The sequence below is a fragment of the Osmerus eperlanus genome, chromosome 7, assembly GCF_963692335.1.
Source record: "Osmerus eperlanus chromosome 7, fOsmEpe2.1, whole genome shotgun sequence".
NCBI classification, from domain to species: domain Eukaryota; kingdom Metazoa; phylum Chordata; class Actinopteri; order Osmeriformes; family Osmeridae; genus Osmerus; species Osmerus eperlanus.
The window spans coordinates 8,539,341-8,562,431 of NC_085024.1; the positions used below are offsets into that span (position 1 = coordinate 8,539,341).

Sequence of the window (23,091 nt, forward strand, 5' to 3'; positions counted from 1 at the left end):
TCGTATTTGGCATTGTTACTGACAATGATCGCTTCCAGCAAACGTCTTTTGAATTTGCCATTTCCGCTTAAATAAATGTCAAGCTTATTTACGTTTTTTGGGGGCATATTTTCAGTTAGCAGATGGTACTGTTTCAATCGCAATTCCATCTACCAGTAGCTAATAATACTGCCGGTGAGAACGTTGTTACTTAGAAAAGCTTGTTTCAAGGGGGTTCAGCTTGTTTCAAAGGTGGTTCTTAATGAATGAATGCAATGAGTGGGCTAAATGCTTGATGGCGTGGCCATGGCGTGGTCAATCTGACCACGCCATGGTCCACCTGATTCCTGCATACAGGCAGAAGCTAAAGCGCTGTAAGCCTGCTGTGAGGACATTGAAACAGTGGACCAGTGAAGCTATGGAGGATCTGAGGGCGTGCTTGGACTGCACTGACTGGGACATGTTCACGACTGCTACCAATAGTCTGGATGAGCTTACAGAGGCTGTGACATCATACATCAGCTTCTGTGAGGACTGCTGTATACCAACACGCACCAGGGTGAGCTACAACGACAAACCCTGGTTTACAGCTAAACTCAGAAGGTTGAGGTCAGCAAAAGAGGCCCAGTTTAAGAGTGGGGACAGAGACAGTTTCAAGGAGTCGAAGAACAGGTTTAGCAAGGCGGTGAGGGAGGCTAAACGACTGTACTCGGAGAGACTAAAACACCAATTCTCTGCAAACGACTCTGCTTCTGTCTGGAGGGCTCAGGCAGATTACCAACTACAAGCCCGGCGCCCCCCACTCCACTAACGACTCCCGCCTGGCCAACGACCTGAATGAGTTCTACTGCAGATTTGAAAGACAATTGGACAGTCCTGAACTACCCCTTCCCAGCCAGGAGGCCTCCCACATCCCCCCCTCTACAGTGACGACTCTCTCCATTCAGGAGGGTGAAGTTAACAGAATTTTCAAGAGGCAGAATCCCCACAAAGCAGCTGGGCCGGACTCTGTCTCTCCAGCCACCCTCAAGCACTGCGCTGACCAGCTGTCTCCGGTGTTTACCTACATCTTTAACACCTCCCTTGAGACATGCCATGTGCAAGCCTGTCTCAAGTCGTCCACCATCATCCCTGTGCCCAAAAAGCCAAGGCCAACAGGACATAATGACTACAGACCCGTCGCCCTGACCTCTGTGGTAATGAAGTCTTTCGAGCGCCTGGTGCTGGCACACCTTAAAGGGGCGATTGTTTGCAAAACCGATTTTACCTTGTCATAGTTGAAAAATGACAGTTTGGTGTGTAAAATAGACATACAGTGAATCTCAAATTCCATTGAAACCTCTTTCCTATCAAAATTTCACTTTTTGAAACTGCAACTTGCAAACGCTAGCTTTTGAAACAGAAGTTGTGACGTCACAACTTGCAGCATCAACTTTGTCACGCCCCAAAATGTACATTTACCCACCCTCTGGTTTTCTGGTCCAGGAACATAAACGGAGGTTGCGTAGATCTCCACACTTTTTTAGCTAACTGCGCGCTGCTCGGTACTTCCACAGGAATTACAAATAAGAAAGTTCATAAGTTTTCAAGATATTGAAAATGGAGCGCCGTAAATGCAGTGTTCCAGGCTGTACCGGGAAACCTGACACTTTTCACTATCTTCCCAAAGAACAAGACACTAGACAGGCATGGCTGATGTTTATCTATGGGAATATCCCTATGAAGTACGACGGTAAAGTATTAATTTGCTCGGACCATGTCACCGAGGACACTTTCAAAAACCTGGGACAATGTAAAGCAGGATCTGCTATGAAGCTGTTGCTGAAAAGAGGTGCTGTTCCGACCTTAGGTTGATCACAACCGCAAGCTGTATGATGTTGTCGCTAACAGTTACTAGCAATGCTAACGTATCCTGCCTGTATCTAGCATCGGTAGAATTTGTGATGATTTTGTTTATTGGCAATGGGGCTAACGTTATTTCTTGTTCCTGACTGTTTCATTCAAATAAATAACCAGTGTTGTCATGTAAATCTACAATTCAAAATGCATGTTTGTCCAGATCTATTTTTCAGCAAGATAGCTAGAGCTAACTGAAACTGAGTTGAATCACTATAGTTTGTTTGGTAAGCTGTAGCTAGTGCTAACGTTACCCACCTAAGTCCATCCTGTTTGCTTGCACAGGGATCTTCTACACTAGAGCTACGTTATAGACAAACATCTACGATGCCCGTCGAGTCAATGTTAGCTAGACTCTAGCTCAGGGGTGCTCACACTTTTTCAGCATGCGAGCTACTTATAAAATGAACAAGTCAAAATGATCTACCTACTACAAAAATGCAAAACTTGTATTTTATTTTTACAATGTATGTTGATGTACCTTGCATACCCGCATGAGCCCATATTGCACAACACAAATAACTATGTACATTTTTGTAATTACCTGACTTTACTCTGATGACTTGCACTGAATGGAATCATCTTCCACTTCAGAAGAGTTCAGCTGAAACAGTGTTGCAATTTTTGATGCGAGTGAATCAACCTCAGAATCTTCCCGAAAAGGATAGCACATGAATGTAGCGACTGGCTCGAGCAAAGAAATGTCTTGAAAGCGTTTGTGAAACTCTGACAGACAATTGTCAATCTGCTCTGTGTAGCGTACACTGTCAGGTTGCACACAGGCCTTCCCTTGCAACTCCAGCTCTGACGCCAGATTCTGGAAGTTTGCCAGCGCTGCAGCTTTGAGGAAAGATGTTGCATCTTTCGTTTGAAAGCATTAACTGAGCTGATCATATTGATCACTGTTTTGTATTTTCCTTGCAGCTCTAGATTAAGGTCATTCAACATGTTTGTCAGATCTGTTAAAAATGCCAAGTCTAACAGCCACTGACCGTCATTTAGCTGCTTGTATTCTGCATTTCCCGCTACACGGAAAAACTCCTTAATCTCCGGACAGAGCTCTTGGAATCTTTGCAGGAATTTCCCTCGACTAAGCCATCTCACGTCAGTGTGTAGCAACAACTCAGTGTTCGCAATCAGCCTTCTCCAGATGTTCACGGAATAGCCGTCTTTGGAGAGATCTAGCGCGAATAGAACAGGCGATCTTCGTTGCCACGTCCATGATCTCTTTCATGTTGAGCATTTTAGCGCATAACGCTTGCTGATGGATTATGCAGTGGTAATTCAGGAAGTCCGGGAAAGCATCGTCCTGCCTGCACTTGGCAATAAATCCATTCAAGCGGCCAACCATTGCGGGTGCTCCATCCGTAGTGATGGACACCAATTTGTACACCGGGAGCTGGGTTTTCTCAATAAAGTTTTTGAACTACTGAAATATGTCCTCTCCTCGCGTCTGTTCTTTCATGTGCAGTACTGTTAATAGCTCCTCTTTTGCAGTGATTTCAGTAAACACCATACGAATGAAAATGCACATGCGCTGTGTCACTCACGTCCGTAGATTCGTCCAACTGCAGTGAGAAACACTCGCAATCTGCGATGTCCTTCCAAAGTTGCTGGGTCAAATCCTCGGCCATGGCTTCACTGTGCCGTGTAACTGTACATCTTGACAGCTGGAGAGCTTTGATGGAAGATAATATTTCTGCCTTGTTTTTAAAGTTTCGGAACAATGAGTGAGCTGCTTCAACAAACGCCTCTTTTACCATCTCTCCGTCTTGGAAGGACTTCTTGTTATTAACGATGAGGTGACTTACCCGGAACAATGCTTCGATGGTGGCTTTTGCTTTTGAAGTATGTTGTGAGAAAAGTGACAGCTGTCCGGACAACTGGCATTTAAGTTCCTTCACTTTTCTCTTTCTTAGCTTGCTTTTCGGCGGGAAGTCGGTGTCGTATTTTCTATTAACAGTCCGAAAATGTCGCTCCACATTTCCCTTCTTTGGTATTGCGATGCTAGACTGACAGATGAGGCAAACGCATTTTGAAAATGTCATCGTGAAAAAAAAGTCCTCCTCCCATCCCGTATGAAAGTGATACGTTTTTGTCTTCTTACTTGGTCCAGCTTCCCCACTAATTTTTATACCCTTTCTTACAGTAAGTTTAAGAGAAAAAACCGAGGGCTAAAAATTGGAGGTAACTCGCTAGCTAGCTTGTCAGTTTTGCTGCACTTAGCGCCGTTTGCATTAGTGCATGCGCAGTGACCTAAGTCTCAGAAAAAGTCAGATGTCATCTGACTGGCTGCCCTGTCTATCAGTCAAGTGACGGGATGGATGATAGGCTGACGTCAATTTTTTTTATGTCATGCGATCTACCCAGAGTACCTTTGAGATCGACTGGTAGATCGCGGTCGACGTATTGAGCACCCCTGCTCTAGCTCATCTGCTTTTTATTATCGCTGATTTGCAAGGAATGCAAGAACAGCTAGATAGCGAAAACGCCTAGAGTAGGCATGTAAACTAGTTTACCTATGCTCTTGCGTTAGCAAGCTAATGTGTGATGATTTAGTTTATTGGCAATGGGGCTAACGCGTTATTTCATGTTCCTGACTTTCATTTGAATAAAAAACCTGTACATGTAAATCTACAATTCACGATGCATGTTTGTCCAGATCTTTTGCAGGTTATTTTTTATCTAGCTAACTGAAGCTGAGTTGAATCACGATATAGTTTGGTTGCTAAGCTGTAATGTTCTACCCACCTAAGTCGATCCAGTTTGCTTCGACAACAGAAGTGGAAACAACTAACGTAATAATTTCAAATGATATCTAGTCAATCTGTTGAAAATAGTGTTGTGTAGACACAATAGATTTATTTATACGTTTTTATTTCAAGTCTCCACCTTCATTGTTTCAGTGAGTGTTGGCCGTGTTGCATCTTTGCTCCACAGCTTCACTCGTTGTAAACCAACCAATCAGCACGCAGCTCATCTATATATTCATGAGCATACCATAAAAGGAGAAAACCTAGCGTTTTTTCCTGGGAAAATTTCAGGGGGCATATAACAGCACCCGGGCCATTTTCAGCCCAACCAATGTTACATACCCTATTCGGAGACCTTAAGGAACAGTGTGAAATACCCCAAAAACCCAGTCAATCACCCCTTTAAATCCATCACAGACCCTCTACTGGACCCCCTGCAGTTTGCCTACAGAGCCAACAGGTCTGTGGACGATGCAGTTAACATGGCCCTCCACTTCACCCTACAGCACCTGGACTCCCCAGCATCCTATGCCAGGATCCTGTTTGTGGACTTCAGCTCTGCCTTCAACACCATCATCCCCGCCCTGCTTCAGGACAAGCTCTCCCAGCTGAACGTGCCTGATTCCACCTGCAGGTGGATCACAGACTTCCTGTCTGGCAGGAAGCAGTGCGTTAAGCTGGGAACACAAGTCTCTGACTCCCGGTCCATCAGCACCGGATCACCCCAGGGCTGCGTCCTTTCTCCTCTGCTCTTCTCCCTGTACACCAACAGCTGCACCTCCAGTCATCCGTCCGTCAAACTCCTGAAGTTTGCGGACGACACCACCCTTATTGGGCTCATCTGACTATAATCAGACTCGTCTCTGGTGGAGACGAGTCTGATTATAGGTGGGAAGCGGCCAACCTGGTGACCTGGTGCAGCCAGAACAACTTAGAGCTCAATGCTCTTAAGACAGTGGAGATGGTTGTGGACTTCAGGAAGAACACAGCCCCACTCACCCCCATAACCCTGTGTGACTCCCCAGTCAACACTGCGGAGTCCTTCCGCTTCCTGGGCACTATCCTCTCCCAGGACCTCAAGTGGGAACTGAACATCGGCTCCCTCATCAAGAAAGCACAACAGAGGATGTACTTCCTTCGGCAGCTGAAGAAGTTCAACCTGCCAAAGACAATGATGGTGCACTTCTACTCAGCCATCATTGAGTCCATCCTCACCTCCTCCATCACCGTCTGGTACGCTGCTGCCACTGCCAAGGACAAGAGCAGGCTGCAGCGTATCATCCACACTGCTGAGAAGGTGATTGGCTGCAATCTGCCTACCCTCGAGGACCTGCACACCTCGAGGACCCTGAGGCGAGCGAGGAAGATTGTGGCTTCTACTCAGCCATCATTGAGTCCATCCTCACCTCCTCCATCACCGTCTGGTACGCTGCTGCCACTGCCAAGGACAAGAGCAGGCTGCAGCGTATCATCCACACTGCTGAGAAGGTGATTGGCTGCAATCTGCCTACCCTCGAGGACCTGCACACCTCGAGGACCCTGAGGCGAGCGAGGAAGATTGTGGCCGACTCCTCCCACCCTGGACACTCCCTGTTTCAGCCACTCCCCTCCGGCAGAAGGCTGCGGTCCATCAGGACCAATACCTCACGCCATAAAAACAGTTTCTTCCCTTCCACTGTTGGCGTCTTCAACAAGGCCAAGGGTCCACACGGACTCTAATGACTTCCTGCTTAAAACACACTGCTTTTTGCAATGCATTACAAAATTGTATCTTGTACATTTGTATTTTTTGTAATATTTGTATTTTCATATTGTAAATTACAGCAACTTATATTTTATTGTATATTTAATTTAATTCTTACTCCACTTAGTACTGCTAGTTTATGTACCCTTAGTATAGATAGTCCATGTATTGAAATTTTAGGTCCCTATATGTTTATTGTATGCACCTTCCTGCCAAAGCAAATTCCTTGTCTGTGCAAACTTTCATGGCGAATAAATCCCATTCTGATTCTGAAAATATCACTACTGTAGAAGGGAAAAACTTAAGGTGACGTTTTAGTCATATAAGTTAAGTTCATTCTACATTTAGTCATTTTAGCAGACGCCCATATCCAGAGCGACTTACAGTAAGTACAGGGACATGCTACACTTCACTTTTTGTATTTTGAATTGTACATGAGCAGCAACAAATGTAGGCTATGCTTTTAAATCTATGGATCTTCATAAATAATAAGTAGGCATTTTATATAAAATATACTGAAATATCAGTTGTAAAAATAGCAGTTAATAAATGGACCCATCTGCAAGCAAGCACAACCTACAATTTCCCAAGAAATTGTACCCTCTCTAGTTGTAAGTGTAATTGCTGTCAGAGAGTTTAACACCAGCACTTACTTATGCAAAGCCTGAACTAGGCAACCAACTACATTTGGTCTGCTTGACACAGTAGGTGTAAAAGGTTCCCATTCCACAGAGATAAATGAAAAACCTCCAATATTTCTGCCTATACTACTCAGAATACTAATCATAATAATAAATCCCATTATATGAACAGGTACGGCTGTGTGATCACAAATAGCAATTACGTTGCATCTTATGATTGGAGCGCTGCTCTAAGATTCCATTAAAACCATTCAAGACAGACTGTATGACTAGGGTCATTCAGATTCAATATGAGCCTTGTTGTAAAATGGGGTTGAGCTCCCACTGTAAGTGAGTTCTTGTGTATTCAGGCTCGGGCTTGTCCAATGTTTGGCCAAGGGAGAGTGGAGCCAAGGCCTTACCGTAGATGAGGACAACAGACTCCTCGATGGCATGCTGGTAGCTGAACTGGGAGTCGAGCAGGGCACGGCTGACAAACGAGCCATAATAAGTGGACTGGTACCAGCCCACATGCAGATGGTCGATGTTGACGTGACGCAGGCTTCGCATCATCTCCATCTGGTACTGGACTGGAGGGGCAGAGAGAAGGAGAAGGAGGGACAGAGAGAGTGAGATATGGGGATGAAACGAAAGAGAGAGAGAGAAAGAGGTTAAGGACAATTCCTTAATGTCGGTAAATAAATAACCCTGGAGGAACTGAATCGTCATTCCTATTTTTACGGTCTGAGATACGTACGAGTGTCAGTGAAAAGGAAGCAAAAGAAGACCGTGGTCGTGTCCTTGTTCCATGTGCAACAACCCCCATTCCCCTTTTGCCCATGCTGGTGAGTTAAAGTGAGATGACTGTCTTCTCAGCTCTTCAAATGTTGAGCGCAAGTTTTTCACTCCCTGTCACGTGACAAGGAGTGATTGACGGGTAATTTGAACCTCAAATCTGCATTAAAGTTAACAACCCTCTACAATGCGAGCAAATCACTTGCAGATGCGACCAAATTTAACGCTACGCGACTATTATCTTTAATTAGCCAATGGATAGTAAATTGTTCATTTCACTCGCCTGTTATTAAAGTTTAGCACAGATTTGAATGACACACCGTCGCTTGACTGCGAGTTAACATGATTGGCTGCTATGACAACACAGACAATTAGTTATTTTGCTGCTGTTTGCTGCTGTTCAACAACGAAAACGGAGATTGCCAAAGTAACGGAAAGTCGCTAGATTTGTTGCTCGTCGCTAGATAAGATTTTTTGTCGCTAGGGAAGGTGAAAAGCTACACTGCCTCTGTTGCTTTCTCTTACAAAAATATCGACTTGCTTTTTACGGCACTCGTCACGCACAAAGAGATGGATGCAAAAAAAGCTACGACTCCAGTCTGAGCAGAAAACATTTTATATATTTTTTTGTTATCAAAACAACTTAACATTACTGTCCTTGTTCAGATGATTCTTTCTCTGCTAATCAGCTCTGCCAACTGCGAAAGAGCCTTCAGTGCCCAAAAGAGAATAAAATCAGATGTCCGCAGCAGTCTCACATCCTCATGCCTCCGAGAATTAGCTAAAACCGCTGTGTGTCTGAACTGGTCATTTTTTATGTCAAGGTGCTCTTTAAACTCTTTCAAATCAGCCGTTTGTCTAATACTTATAAACAGAGAGCCTAAACTGATCACACCATTCTAGTGAAGATGGCCAAAACTTTCTTCCACACAGTTTTGCAATGTGTGTGATCTTCATTTCAACAGAAGCCCCAGACCAGAGCTTCAGAAGGATGATCCATCATCAGCTGTGGAGAGGTGGCTGAAGTCAAGTGGCAAGAGAAAGCCGTTAGCAATTTTTTTTATTAAAATTAAATCTATATGCAACATAAAGGATCATTCAGACAGATAATGTACGTTTGTTTACGTTTGTGTGTTTTTTTCAGTTGCATTGTTCATGCATTTCATGTGAAAAGTCTGGCGAGTAAAATAAAAAATGTACTAGTCAATGGCGACTCAAGCTTCATTGTGTCCGTAGAGGGTTGGTTAAGAACGTAAAGATGAAGTTTAACTGGTTATGCAATGCTGGAAAGAACGGTGGACCAGTCACAATCAACTCACAGCAGGCACATAATGTGCAGTAGGCTAATTAGCGAGCTTTCGGTAAAGAAATTAAAACAGGTCGCACCATAACGATTATTTGCACTCGCACAAATGCTCCCAAATATATTTTTAGTTCGCACAGATACAATTTTGGGAGCATGCATGACCAAATTGGTTGCAATTTCAAGCCCTGTGTATTGTCTGTGACTACTGACTTTTGTTTAATATCAATTTTTTTCAGAAACATTATTAAATACTATACATTGAGACGCAGCTCTCAAGACAAATTACCACAGACCGCAGTCCTAACGTGAGCGTTTGTGTGCGTGCACATGTAGCGTAGCCACAGCTAGACTTGGAGGCAGATTCGAGGCAGACTAGGGGATAGAGAATAGAGAAGCCAATGGTCCTGGCCTGAGGCCTGCCATCTGCTAGTCCGTGCCCCCACTAACTATTTTAGCTTATCATAGATGTAATCTATGTTCTGTGTATGTATATGTTATGCCAGGTTGCTTTGCGTTGTCTTGTCCTAAGAATTTCAGTGCCCAGTCTGACCCTGTGTTGTTCTGTGCATCTGACAATAAAAGACTTGAACTTGAACCACAAGTACTAACTCCTACCCCCTACCACAGCCAACACCAAACCAGGCTGCTCTTTCTTCTAATGATAAGGGAACCTTAACAGCCGGCCCTCAATTGCGCACACACACACACACACACACATTTATACCTCCTTCTGAAAGCATATTGTAAAAGGATAACAAACAATTCATGCCCTTTCATTAACACGGTTCTGACATGTTAACTGCCTTTTGGATTGTATTTAGGGGTTGGACAACACTGTCAGGCCGTTTCAACCACTAGCTTGGCCATGGTACAGCCATGTTATTTAGCTGATGAGATTTTACAGATTTTATTAATTCCGAGAGTCCTAAACGTTCCTAAGCTCTGACAGGAATGTTGCTGCTAGGGCTTAACGCTTTAGAATCTTTCTGTCCAGATAGCAGGACTGAAACAGGCTTGTCTCAAGCTGGTTTGGTCATTGAAAACCAATTTGTCTCCACCCAAATGGACAAGGTTGACGTAAAGGTTAGGTTATTATGAGAAGAAAAAACACACACTCACTGCCCTCCATACAAATTAAACAGACCGTACTTGATTCAAAACAAACCGTGAACTGTAAACACCCCTTTGAGGTTTTAATCGAGGCAGCAAGTGTGCCCATCCATACAGCCACCCCGGTCTGCCCAGCCAGCCAGCACCAGGGAGTTCACAAGGTTCAACTGGCAGCAAGCTGGAGCCAGAGAGTGACAGCTTTGAGGTAAGACAGCCAGATCCCTGTAAATACCAGTGGGGATCACAACCAGGCTAACTCATAAACCAGGAGGCAGGCTGAAAACAACTATTCCTCCTGATGCAGCGAGCAAATATCACGTCAGTGTGAGTGAGTCTCGCCCTTGTGCGACTAATGAAACGGGGGGGGGGGGTTGTTAACAATGGATTATTTATTTCTTATTTGTCAAGTAAATAGATGGGTGGGCCCTTTGGTAAATGTCAGAGGAAGTGCTAATACTGCTAAGTAAACTCAGGGAGCTCAGCAAGGGGATGAAAGAGGTTCTGAAGCAGAGAGAGGAGCATGATGGCTCATGTACTTGAAGCTAATAATATCCAGGTTTTCCAGCTTAAAGAAGGTGTCAGATGTGCAGCCTCCTGCTCTGCTACACCTCTTCTCAAACACACACACCCCTTCCTGTTTGCCTTCCATAAAACTTAAAGTACTAAAATACCAGTTGGAGAACAGCTACATTATCTGGAGAATGATTTTCGCGAGCGATGGCCAATCGGCTCGTTGTTGTGTTTCTTGTAACGTAGCAACCATTTGTCATGGTAAATATTTCTAGGAGGACAAACTGATCATCTGTGTGGCTGCATACCCAGCCCTGTTACGTGATATTACTGTTACTCTGTATTCTTACAGATATGTTAACAAAAGAAATGAGGCATGGCGCAGGGTTGCCTTTTATTGTTGGTGCTCCTGGTGGGGTTTTTGTACTTTTAAATTCTCGTAAGAGTCTCGTAACTGTCCTAGAGCTAGCTAACTAGCCCCGTCGGCGGAACAGTACGACTGGTTACCGAGTGCCCGGTGGCATACTGTAACATTTAATCTTTCACCCTGAATAAAATACCAAAAAAATATAATGCTACATATAGCTAGCATATTGGTTTTCTTGCATCATGTGTGTAAAAGTTGTTTCATTGATGTTGGACACTGCGTTAGTGGCGTTCGCGTCCGATTGCATACTGTAACATTTAATCTTTCACTGATTAAAATACAGCAAAAAAAGAAAAGAAGCCAGAACTAGTGTGTACAGTAGATAATATCATGCTACATCTAGCCAGCGTATCGGATGTTTGCTTAATGTGTGTAAAAGTTGTATTTGGATCGATATTGCGAGTACGTAAACCCAAATCTGCACACTTTGCAATGACGTTATACGAACTACAACAGTGACTTTAGAGAAGTGCAACTCTGCATTCATCTGTCTGACACGCCCCCGAGCGTGGTGCACTGTGGGAAGGCAAGCGATTTGCGCCGCTGTAGTGGACACGCACTGTCGGCTACAGCGGAGCAGGCAGCGCGGAGCAGGCAATCCGCAGGAAAATTAGCCCTCTCCTCTCCCAACACTCGCTAAACAAGAACTCGATATGCCATTTACTCCTAGGTTCCACACATTCATCAATGCTGTACTGATTCCAGAGCAACTGCAACACGCCTGGTTCCTGGTAGACACTGACCTTGTAAGGTTGTGTGTGTGCGTGCAATTGAGGCAGTAGGAGACCGTGGCCAGGAGAATATTCATACCCAAAACATGCTTTTGGGCTGGTTAAACTACCCTGGCATAAAACAATTATCATAAAAGACTCTTGCTATACTGTATGTATATATAACCATATCTATAGCAAATCTGACCGCCAAGAAACGCAACTACAAAACACTACAAATGAGCGTGAAATGGTCTGCGGTGTGTGTGAGCTCAGGTTCACTCTGAACCTGCCCAACCCTTCTCTCCGCACACCTGGATTAGCACCAATCTCCAGTAATACATTCTGATCCCTACTTTAGCCGGGGCAGAATCTCCAATGAGACAAAGCAGGGGATGAATAAAACAGTGGAACTGATGGCAGCAGGCAGCACCAAAGGGCCATGCTTGCCTTACAGGGTTTCCCGCAGAAAATTGGTTAGTTAAGGTGGTAGGGTGGGGTTTGCCGCCAGACCGGGGAGGGGGAAGACGACTAGTTTGTGCGATAGACTAATGCGGGGGGGCTAGTTTGTGCAATAGACTGATGCGATCTGCAGAGAAGGATTTGGAATGGAAGGGAGAAAACAGGATAACGGCGGATATCGCTATGAATTTTTTGGGGGACTACGTAGTTAAGACGGCAGGTGTGTGTTGCTTAGGCGGCCGCCTTAACTGGAAAGTGCTGTGGGAAACCCTGCCTTAGATCTCTCAAAATTAGAGAGAGAAAGAGAGAATAGGAGGAAGGAAAAGAGAAAAAGAGCAGGAGAAAGAGAGAGAGAAGGATAGCGGGGCAGTTCTGGTTGTGTCCCCTAGTTTTCTAATTGACCTTTTCCAACCAAGCACACAACAGTAAACACTGTTCCTGTGGATCAGACCCTTTGAAGGACAGCACCATATCTCTCTAATAATGACAGGAATCTCACTGTGTGTGTGTACAAATTAGAATGGGTTTAGTTTCCCACAATAACAGAAAGCAGGGCTCGACAATAACGATGGCCCAGGGCCAGTAAAAAGTAAGTTGGGACAGTAAACTAGCAACTCACTGTCCCGATCGGGCCACTGCAAAGTATTGATTGAAGAAAAACAAAATCGCATTGTAAAACTTAAACATCCTGCATGTTTTGAAATGTGCTAAATGCATAAATAACTTTGCAGCTCGTGGGGCGCACCGTTGGCCAATCAAGAGTTGAGTAGTGATTGACGAGTGGTTGTCAAATTCTAATTCTCTAACCTCAATACATTTTTTAACAACTGGCGCGAGACACTGAAGTGAAGATGGCAGCAAAGGAGAGCTACGAGCTCAACTGGAAGCAACTTTTTTATGGAACCAAGATGCACTGCGTCGTCTGTCCCCGTCTAAAGCAGACAAAAGTGGATCTTTTTACACAGGCAACGAAAATTTCGCAAAACAATCCCTGACCAGCCATGCTAATAGCAGACAGCACCTGGTTTGCTTTTATATATTAGCATTGATGGACCAGAGGTTTCCCAGTTTCAGCCAGACAGAGTTGTGCAGAGATGGCTGTCAGCGGGGGGGAGAGCACGTCATGTTTGAGGTTAAAAGTCAATTGTTTTGCTGACTATTACCTTTTTATTTTTATCACTAGAAATTTGATTTCATTGTTGTTCTTTTTATATCCAGGATGTGTTTAAATAAATGGTTAAACATGTTAACAGAATAACATAACTTATAAGTCTTTGGTTTTGTTGTAACAATAATAAAATACAACTTTTGGAAGGGGGGCCAGTAAAAACTGTCTTGGGGCCAGTAAGTTTCAAACCCACTGGCCCAGTGGGCACTCTGCAAACCGGGCTCTCAGCAAAGTTAATATCTTGCAGGGGTCTTTATAATCCAACGGAGTCCAGTGCAGCAATTGACATTGTTTGGATAAAAAAATTTACATCAAATGAAAAGATTTGCAGCCAGTTTGCCTTGCTCTCTTCGCTCTGGACCCAAAACGATATGTATATAGCGAGACGAAAATAAGCATGAGACATGAACAATATTAGGTTTTCATTGCTTTAGACATCATCACTTGCTGGACAACCTTTCAATTGGCACTTCAAAAATACATTTTTGGGTACCCTATAGCCTACTGTTATTTAGAAGCACAGATATAACAGATATGGCCAGGTTAGCAGTTCTGACTGCTGTCATATAAAATCAGCTGCTCGAAGGGTGTTCTTTATGGATGAAATGCTGGCTAGCTAACAGAACAGAATAAAGTGGATACTTATATAGTAGATCAGTGAATTTTGTTACACAAATTAATTGCCTGCCCATTGCAAATGTGCTACGGCATTATAATCACCAGTGGCATCACAGACATGGACACTTCCTACCACTTAAGCCTCCTTGGTCGTTTTCTTGAGGCATGGATTTAGCTAACCACAAACAGGCCTACGACAGGAACAATGTTCGTACGTGTTTAGTCTCCACGGTCAGTTGTCATGTCTTATTTATACAAATGCGATACAGAAAATACAAGACAAATTTACAGCACTGCACAAAGGAAAACTTACAAACATATTATAAACATAGCAAACACCCCTTAGGTAGAACTGTACATGCACTGTATGATCAATTAGGCCCACAATAATGACAGCAGGCTAAACCATTGTGCATGTGATGTTATGAACTAAATGTCTAGATGTTTGTGGTGGTAAGACAATTTTAAAGATCCTGTAAAGTGGACCTGGAAACGAGTTTTAAGTTCGCCACACCACATAATAATGTGTTATTAACTACCCATCCAAATTAGAATGAAAAAAAACACAGACAAGTATGTTAAATTAGGCTTTGAAATCGTGAAAAAATCAGCAGTCTTCTCTTCTTGAGACTGGGGGAGCGTGTCGCCTAAAGGAGCTAAAGCTCCGCCCCTCGCTGCCTAGTGCCTACCCCCGACCCAGATAATGAACGCTATGTCAAGCCGAACAAAACAGTATAGAATTAGAATTTATTTGTTCAATGAGTGAAACATACAGATGCATATAAATGAAATGTTCCCCTGAGCTGTAACAGTAAAAATGGACACCAGAGACAGCAGACAGTGAGCTCTCCAACTAGGCTACTTCTAACACATTAGCTACCATTTCACCAAAATACCATCATTCTACACCGAGTAGCCTAATATCAATTTAGCGGTTTGCACTAACTCATAGCAGAGATAGCTCTGGAAAAGTTATCTAGTATAATTATAACAAGCACACAGAACTGAGTGATGAACTGCTGGCGGCGGTGGATGATCCAGGTGCGACCGGAGGATGAACGGCCGGGGGGGCGATGCTCGGCACGGCTCCGCGCTGCAAGAGAAGCCGTGTGTTGGTGAACCCCGTCTGTCTCTGGTCCATGTTAAAACTGTCTGACGTGAAATGGTCAGTGGCGCAGAGGCGGCTGTTGGAGTTTAACCGAAGCTTTCCATGGCTCTTCACAAAATCTATCCACCTATTTTTCCTTTCATTATCAACAGGGAACTTATAGCGTTGCAGCGCAGCTGGAGTTCTTGCATCCAGGGAAGATGCAGTTGCGGGTGGTTGGAGACATCCTGAAGCTAGCTAGCTAGCCGATGTAAGCTACAATAACAGTACAGCGGGAGCAGCCATTCAGTGATCTGACGTAGATGGGGCGAAATGACGTAGATAGGGCATTTTTTGGCTCCGCCCATTAAAACCTGATCTGAAAACGGAAGAGAAACTGTTCTTCGGTCTAACTCCACATTTCAGTGAGACAAAGTTTTAGCGCTTTGCACATGCTTTCAGGAACTAATTTCACACGTATATAATGTACTTAGAAGCAAAACATGGAATTTACTTTACAGGATCTTTAACAGAGAACCAATATAATACATTTTGATCAACATAAAATAAACAATTGATAATGTAGCCTTCCATTTGTCTGCTGCATTGGAAATTTTTTAAAATACAGCAAAATTGCTTTTATGATGCGCATAAGTGACTAGAATAGATGAGGTTGAACAAGTACTTCAGAGATGACAGTGTCAATTGTGATATAAGAAATATAGGTACCAAAGCCACTGAGCAGAACTGTCATCACCAGCTGCATCACAGGCATCTATCTATAATTCCAGACATCTTTGTGTGTCACCGACATCATTGTGGGCACTGTGCCCCATCTATAATTCCAGGAATTGTGTGTGCCACAAATTTTATCACGGGCATTGTGCATTATTTATAGTTCAGGTAATCTGTATTTGTGTGTTTCACTGACATCTTAAGTAGGGGTGTCACGATACCAAAAATTCAGTAGTCGGTGCCAATACTAGTAAAATAACACGATTCTCGATGCTGATTTCGATACCACGTTAAAAAAAGTTTTTTTAAGATTCCATGTACTTGAACTTCTTTATTAACCCGTAAAGGAGTAGTGTCGCACATATGTGATCGTTCGAATGCGGGTCTCACATAGGCGATTTCGAACATTCCAACTGAATATTTTCCGATTGACAAAAACTATGCGACAAACGCTTTAGTATGGCTTCAAAATGTACTAATGAGAAGGCTAATTCAACCAATCCATCCGAGAAGTATAATTCGGCATTAACAAGTAACACTAGCATGATAGTAGAATTGCTACGAGTATTATGCTAGCTAATTTAGCCAGGAAGCTAACGAAAGCTAGCTAGCTACTGTACCGTTTCGGATAAATAACTTGCGCTGTGTGGACCGTCGGAAATATTTAGAACTCACACGTCTAAAATACTTAAAATATCAAAATGTCATAACAATACATAAAAACATGTGCAAAATAGCATAGAACAACATAATAAAGTGCAATTAATGCTTATAGTGCAACAAATACTGGCACACTGAAACGTATGCTGCCCCCATCAGTTCCATCAGTGCTGCCAACACTGGCATCAAAAAAATGGGCATCGTCGGTGTTTGGACATTTTAGAACCGGAAGGTATCGGTAGTATCGGTTCTCGTGACATCCCTAATCTTAAGCACCAACTGCATCACGGGCACTGTGCACTAGTTATTTTAATTGGGAAAGAACAGGAAGAAATCAATTTCTCCATTGCGACAGGTAATCTGATCTATTGAAAGGCTAACTCCTATGAAAGTGTTATCACAAAGCCCCACCATGTTTCAAGGTAGAAAGTGTGACTAGATGCACGTGGGTGGCATACTGAATAACAGCACACACAAGGGATGTGAATTAACAGCTTGCAGAGATCATGGCTGATGCATTCTTTAATCCCCCTGACTTTAATTAACCCTGGGTGAGATGAGAAAGTCCACCATTAGGGCACAGGGACAGAGGGTCAGCCTCAAAGACTGTGGGGAGAAATGTGCTATTACCAGGGTAGGTGTGTTTGTGTTAAGGCCGATTTATACTACTCTGTTCTCATGGACACGGACAGAGGGAACGCCCTCTCCGACGTGAAACGCCCTCTCCGAGCCCCTCGAGAGCTCTACGTGCACCTCCTGATTTTCCTGACTGTCCGTCCGTCATTTTACGGATACCCCTTGGCTGTGATTGGTCCGTATTAAGAACCGCTTGCGTCAGGGGCGGGGTTGCCGTGACCAACAAGACGAACAGAATCCTTTGACCGCCATTGCTGTAAGTTTACAATTCATATTTCAGCTAAACAGTACCTGTAAATCAGCATCTGAATTCAAATGTGACGAGAAATGGGCAGTGTAGTTGCTGAAAATGTGCTTATTTTATTGATGAAACGGCTAATTTGTAAATTTGCTCCGACTTTTCGATAACCTAGCTAGCATCGCAGTGCAGCGCCACCGCCACAATATTATTATTATTATTTATTTTTTACTGTTCAACATGGCAACAAAAATTATTCATTGCACAGCGCACTGATTATGCGCAGGACGAACGAATCAATCCGGAGTTTACGAACGGTTAGGCCCAATCCAGCAAAGTGCTGTCCCATTCCAATTCATAGCATTTTGAGCCCTTGCAGCCTCTTGCACTCAATCACTTACTAGGTGACGTCAAGTAAGTCTGTGAAGGTTCAGGGCTTAGGGTTTAAGCGAGACATTGGGATTAGGGTTGCAAAATTCCAGGAATATTCAAAGTTGGAAATTTTCCACGGGAATTAACGGAAATATACGGGAATTAACAGGAATAAACTGGAAATTTTGTGGTAATTTAACTGTATTTACCTTTTCATAAGCAGACATGCATGCAAACATTTATAATACAACTTTTGTGTGGACATACATACATCCTACTCACTGCTGTAAAAAGTTAGTCTACTGTATACAAATAAACATGGCTTCAGTTTACCAAGTAATCAATATGCTAGGTAATGACAAACAGTGTTGGGAAAGTTCACTTTCTACATGAAATAGTTCAGTTCATAGTTCACTTGAGGGTTTAGGTTGGTTGAGGGGCAGTTCTATGGGCGTATGTGAAGCCCTCTGTGACATGCTTGTGTGTAAAAAGGGCTATACAAATAAATTGTATTTGATTCATAGTGCACAAATTTTTAAATGAACTAGTTCAGCTCATAATTCAAAATTTGTAACGAAGTTCACAGCTCCAAACATTTCTTTCAATATGTTGCGAGCTATAATTGAAAATCTCAATCTGTCTCAAATACCATACTTGGCCAATGAAAACCTAATATTATTCATGTCTCATGCTTATTTTCGTCTCGCAATTCGGCGCTCTCACACTTGCCAGGCATAGGGCTGAAACTTTCAGACGCAACACTGATGACAAAGACGTTCAAAAACAACAGAAAGTTTTACGTTTAAGTTGATGTTTCTGGCAGACAATGTTCCCAACCAGCTGCATTCAGGGTCCAGCTGAGCTAGGCGTGCATAGTCTTGTTCTCAACTACATTGAAATTCCCTGTTATATGCTTTTGCAAAAAAAAACTGTCACATTTTCTTTCTTCAAAATTCCCGAGCCAAAATTCCCGCGGAAACTTTCCGCCCCTTTGCAACCCTAATTGGGATTGGGCCTTAGTATCATAATTCTCTGCGCAAATTTGTCCAAAACTGATACATTGAAGTTAAATATAATTATATTCATAGTTAAATTCATTCGTCAAATATAACAATATGAGTCCAATGTAATGTTTATATTACATAAAGCAACAAAAAAAAAGCTCAAATGCTAAAAAAAAATGTATCTGACGGGTTCTGCACACGCGCATTACTTGTTTAAGTCCTTATTTCCACTCACATCAAAATGAGACGAGGACCTAGGTTTGGCCTAAGCCCCTAATGTAACGTCTGGCTCTGCCCCTGCCTACCACCACTAATAGGATTTGAATTCTGTGGGAAACACTGTGCCCTATAATATGGATATAATATTACACAACATAGTGTATTCCCTAGGTTTACAGCTTTTGGGGGGGGGTTGTTGGGTTATCCATGTAGAGACAGAAATGACATGCTGTCTGGTAAATAAGATAAATAACATAAGGCCATTTAGTTTCTTTAAAGATCCTGTAAAGTAAATTCCATGTTTTGCTTCTAAGTACATTATTTACGTGTGAAATGAGTTCCTGAAAGCATGTGCTAAGCGCTAAAACTTTGTCACACTGAAATGTGGAGTTAAACCGAAGAACAGTTTCTCTTCCGTTTTCAGATCAGGTTTTAATGGGCGGAGCCAAAAAATGCCCTATCTACGTCATGTCGCCCTATCTACGTCAGATCACTGAATGGCTCCTCCTGCTGTACTGTTATTGTAGCCTACATCAGCTAGCTAGCTAGCTCCAGGATGTCTCCCACCACCCGCAACTGCATTTTCCCTGGATGCAGCGCGGAGCCGTACCGAGCATTGCCCCTCCGGCCGTTCATCCTCCGGTCGCACCTGGACCATCCACCGCCGCCAGCAGTTCATCACTCAGTTCTGTGTGCTTGTTATAATTATGCTAGATAACTTTTCCAGAGGTATCTCTGCTATGAGTTAGTGCAAACCGCTAAATTGATATTAGGCTACTCGGTGTAGAATGATGGTATTTTGGTGAAATGGTAGCTAATGTGTTAGAAGTAGCCTAGTTGGAGAGCTCACTGTCTGCTGTCTCTGGTGTCCATTTTTACTGTTACAGCTCAGGGGAACATTTCATTTATATGCATCTGTATGTTTCACTCATTGAACAAATAAATTCTAATTCTATACAGTTTTGTTCGGCTTGACATAGCGTCCATTATCTGGGTCGGAGGTAGGCACTTGGCAGCGAGGGGCGGAGCTTCAGCTCCTTCAGGCGACACGCCCCCCCCAGTCTCAAGCAGAGAAGACTGCTGATTTTTTCACAATTTCAAAGCCTAATTTAACATACTTGTCGGTGGTATTTTTTCATTCGAATTTGGATGGGTAGTTAATAACACATTATTCTGTGGTGTGGGGAACTTAAAACTCGTTTCCAGGTCCACTTTACAGGATCTTTAATAAAGGAGCAAGCTATAGACCTGTTTTGTAGGAAAGGTAACCTTAATCGACTTATTTTGTGATCTATGTGAGCTATATATTAAAATATATATATATATATATATATTATTTTTATTATTAACTTGACCTTCCAGGGGGGCGGGGGGGTGCCGTTGGGGGGGCGACGAGAGAGCGAGACGACGAAAGAGCGAGACGACGAGAGAGCGAGACGACGAGAGAGCGAGACGACGAGAGAGATTGTCACCCCTGCAACTTGTTCAATACTGTCATGCAATGGCAGCCGAAAGCGGCCAGATTATTTTTGCACTTTCAATTTGACACAAACGCAAAACTGGCCTTGTGGCAACACGTCTAACCTGAGGAAACTATTTCTATAAAGCTGAAGAATGCACCAGATTTGATAGCCTGTTAGCCAAGTCCCCCGCAGCAGCCACAGCTAGCGTTAGCAACACTTCTGCAGTCAGTGCCGTAGTGAGGTCAGCAAGACCACACAGAGCCAACATCTTGCCACACCTGAAGAGTGATTCAACCACATCAGACAAACCTAATCTGCCCTTGTGACACCCTCAGTATGCTGATTACCCACCAAACGCAGGTGCAAAGGAACCATAGAATTGGGGGGGGGACCTCCCCAATCTACCTAATCAGCCCTCCTGCTAGCTTGCAAGCTTCAAAGAGCCTGCTTGAGACAACACGTCTCCAGCAACCATTTGCTATCCGTTTTGGCGGCAGTTGAACAAAGAACATACCTTAATCAGAACTTTTTAGAAAAGTTCTTCAGATTTCACCTTTACCACAAGAGTAAAAGGTGAAGACTTATGACAGGGATATTTGTGTCATGTTTGTTACTTTGTTTTAATTGAAATCTTGAGTCTAGTAACTACTCCTTCTTCCTGAAAGATAACCACGTCATTCTTGGTATCTACACAACGCTATCATAATAAAACAATCATTCAACTATATTTTGTAACTGTACCAAGATGTCCAGAACATTATTTGAACAATCTTTTGAACCAGATCACACCTTTGGTAGGTGTGAAGGAAGGAGTGGGGAGTTGAGAACTCAAGTCAACGTCTGACCCCAGACAGGTCCTCCCTAGAACTCTGAACTGTATAAAGCTCTAAGATGACCATCAATCTCTGACTCCAGCAAAACCAACCATGGCATGAACGCCATCAGGAGTGGCGTTCCAAAGGACGTTGCCAAGCTTCTCCTGAGATTCAACTTTATAGTGATTGCGACACTATCTGGACGTTTCAACAGAAGAACCAAAAACGCAATTCTAATTGTGACTTCACTGAGATCCCGCAGACTCAGTCACATGACCTTGCAGCGCAGCCGCGCTTTGACTTCAGATTCTTCAAATGGACCTTTGGCACAAACCGCCCTCAACCTCATTGATCAACCCCTGATCAAACGTAACTATGGCTAACGCTCTTTCCTCCCCGACATGGCATTGCCGTGAGCTCTGTTTATGATTTGTAAGGATGTAATCATTGACTGTACAATTTCTGTCTTTCTTTAAGTTAGACCATTTCATTCTGTTCATTGACACCAATCTCTCATATCAAACCCATAATCTAACTTGTTCATACGATCTGTTTACCTTACTTGAATAAATTAATTGTAAAGATATTTTGACGTGTGTGTTCACTAATGTTACGATTGGCTCTACACAACAAATTCATTCCTAAAGATGAGACTGACTATTACATATTAAATATATGATTCCCTAATGTCCTAAACCAATATTAGGGTGGTGCCCCGAGACTTTATTATACATTAAGTATGTTTATCTTTAAATGAGCAAACCCCGCTACAGCGCAGAAGACGTCTGTTTGCTAGTGTACTTCATTGCTATTCATTTATACTTTGTTTAATGTTGTAAAATACAATACCTTTATTTATTTATAGGTAGGGAGGGGTTTTATTGTGTGGTGTGTAAAATGTTCAAAATAATTAACATCTAAATAAATGAAGATGCTGATATCACCAAAATTAGGGTTGGTTACGATTCACATTTGTTCCAATACCGGGACACAAAGGTACCCTATTCCATGTAGAAGTATCATATGGTACAAAAATGAACTATTAGTATTCTGATAACGTTCACATTCCTATCACATTCCTATCCTAATTCTGGTCAAACACTTAAGGTATTCGTCGCCATAATTAATTCTGTCATGGAGGGAATTGTATTCCTGGATGTACGTAGATGGTGATATTTCATACAGGTTTTTAAGGAGCTGTTGCTGTTCTCCCTAAATCTACACAAAACCTAGCTTGAAATCCACACACACATCCTTCCAGAACAGCTCCACACTGTCATCTGCTGATGCAAAGGCAGCATAGCATGACAAGCCCCCAGTCCCGGTCCCAAGTCTGGCTCCCTGGAGCTGTGACAACGTTATCGTCCATGCACGGCCTCTGTCAAGCGCAGCCCTTATTCCGGTCACACCACCCAATGGGAACTTTTGAAGAATATCAATCTGGAGATTATGCAGAGGGTGCACTGGTTCTGAATGCACACTCAGCCAGCGGCAGGAGGGTGATCTAAGGCTAACCACCCCCCCCCCCACCCGGCAAATACTGCAGTCTCCATAAATGCTGGCAATGACTAACTTCAAGGACACTGCTGTTAACCATCAGGCCGTTAGTGTCTGAAAGGAAAGGCGAATGTCACCGACATGTCGAGCAGGCAACGCAACAGGGTTTCTTGTAGCTCAGGGCAGGGGAGACCAACGCTGACCTTATTAACCAGGGGATAAGGCCCATGGCGAGGGTGGAGAGGAGGGACAGTGGAAGAATGCCTG

The 23,091-nt window shown here is 43.2% G+C and overlaps 1 protein-coding gene across 1 annotated transcript in view; it reads right to left on the reverse strand.

Annotated features, from left to right (window-relative positions):
- Positions 1–23,091, reverse strand: part of LOC134022958 (eukaryotic translation initiation factor 3 subunit H) — a 59,161-nt gene that overhangs the window by 16,127 nt on the left and 19,943 nt on the right. The window contains exon 3 of the mRNA XM_062464715.1: positions 7,415–7,582. Within this exon, the coding sequence (XP_062320699.1) occupies positions 7,415–7,582 (168 nt within the window). The remainder of the gene's footprint in view (positions 1–7,414; positions 7,583–23,091) is intronic.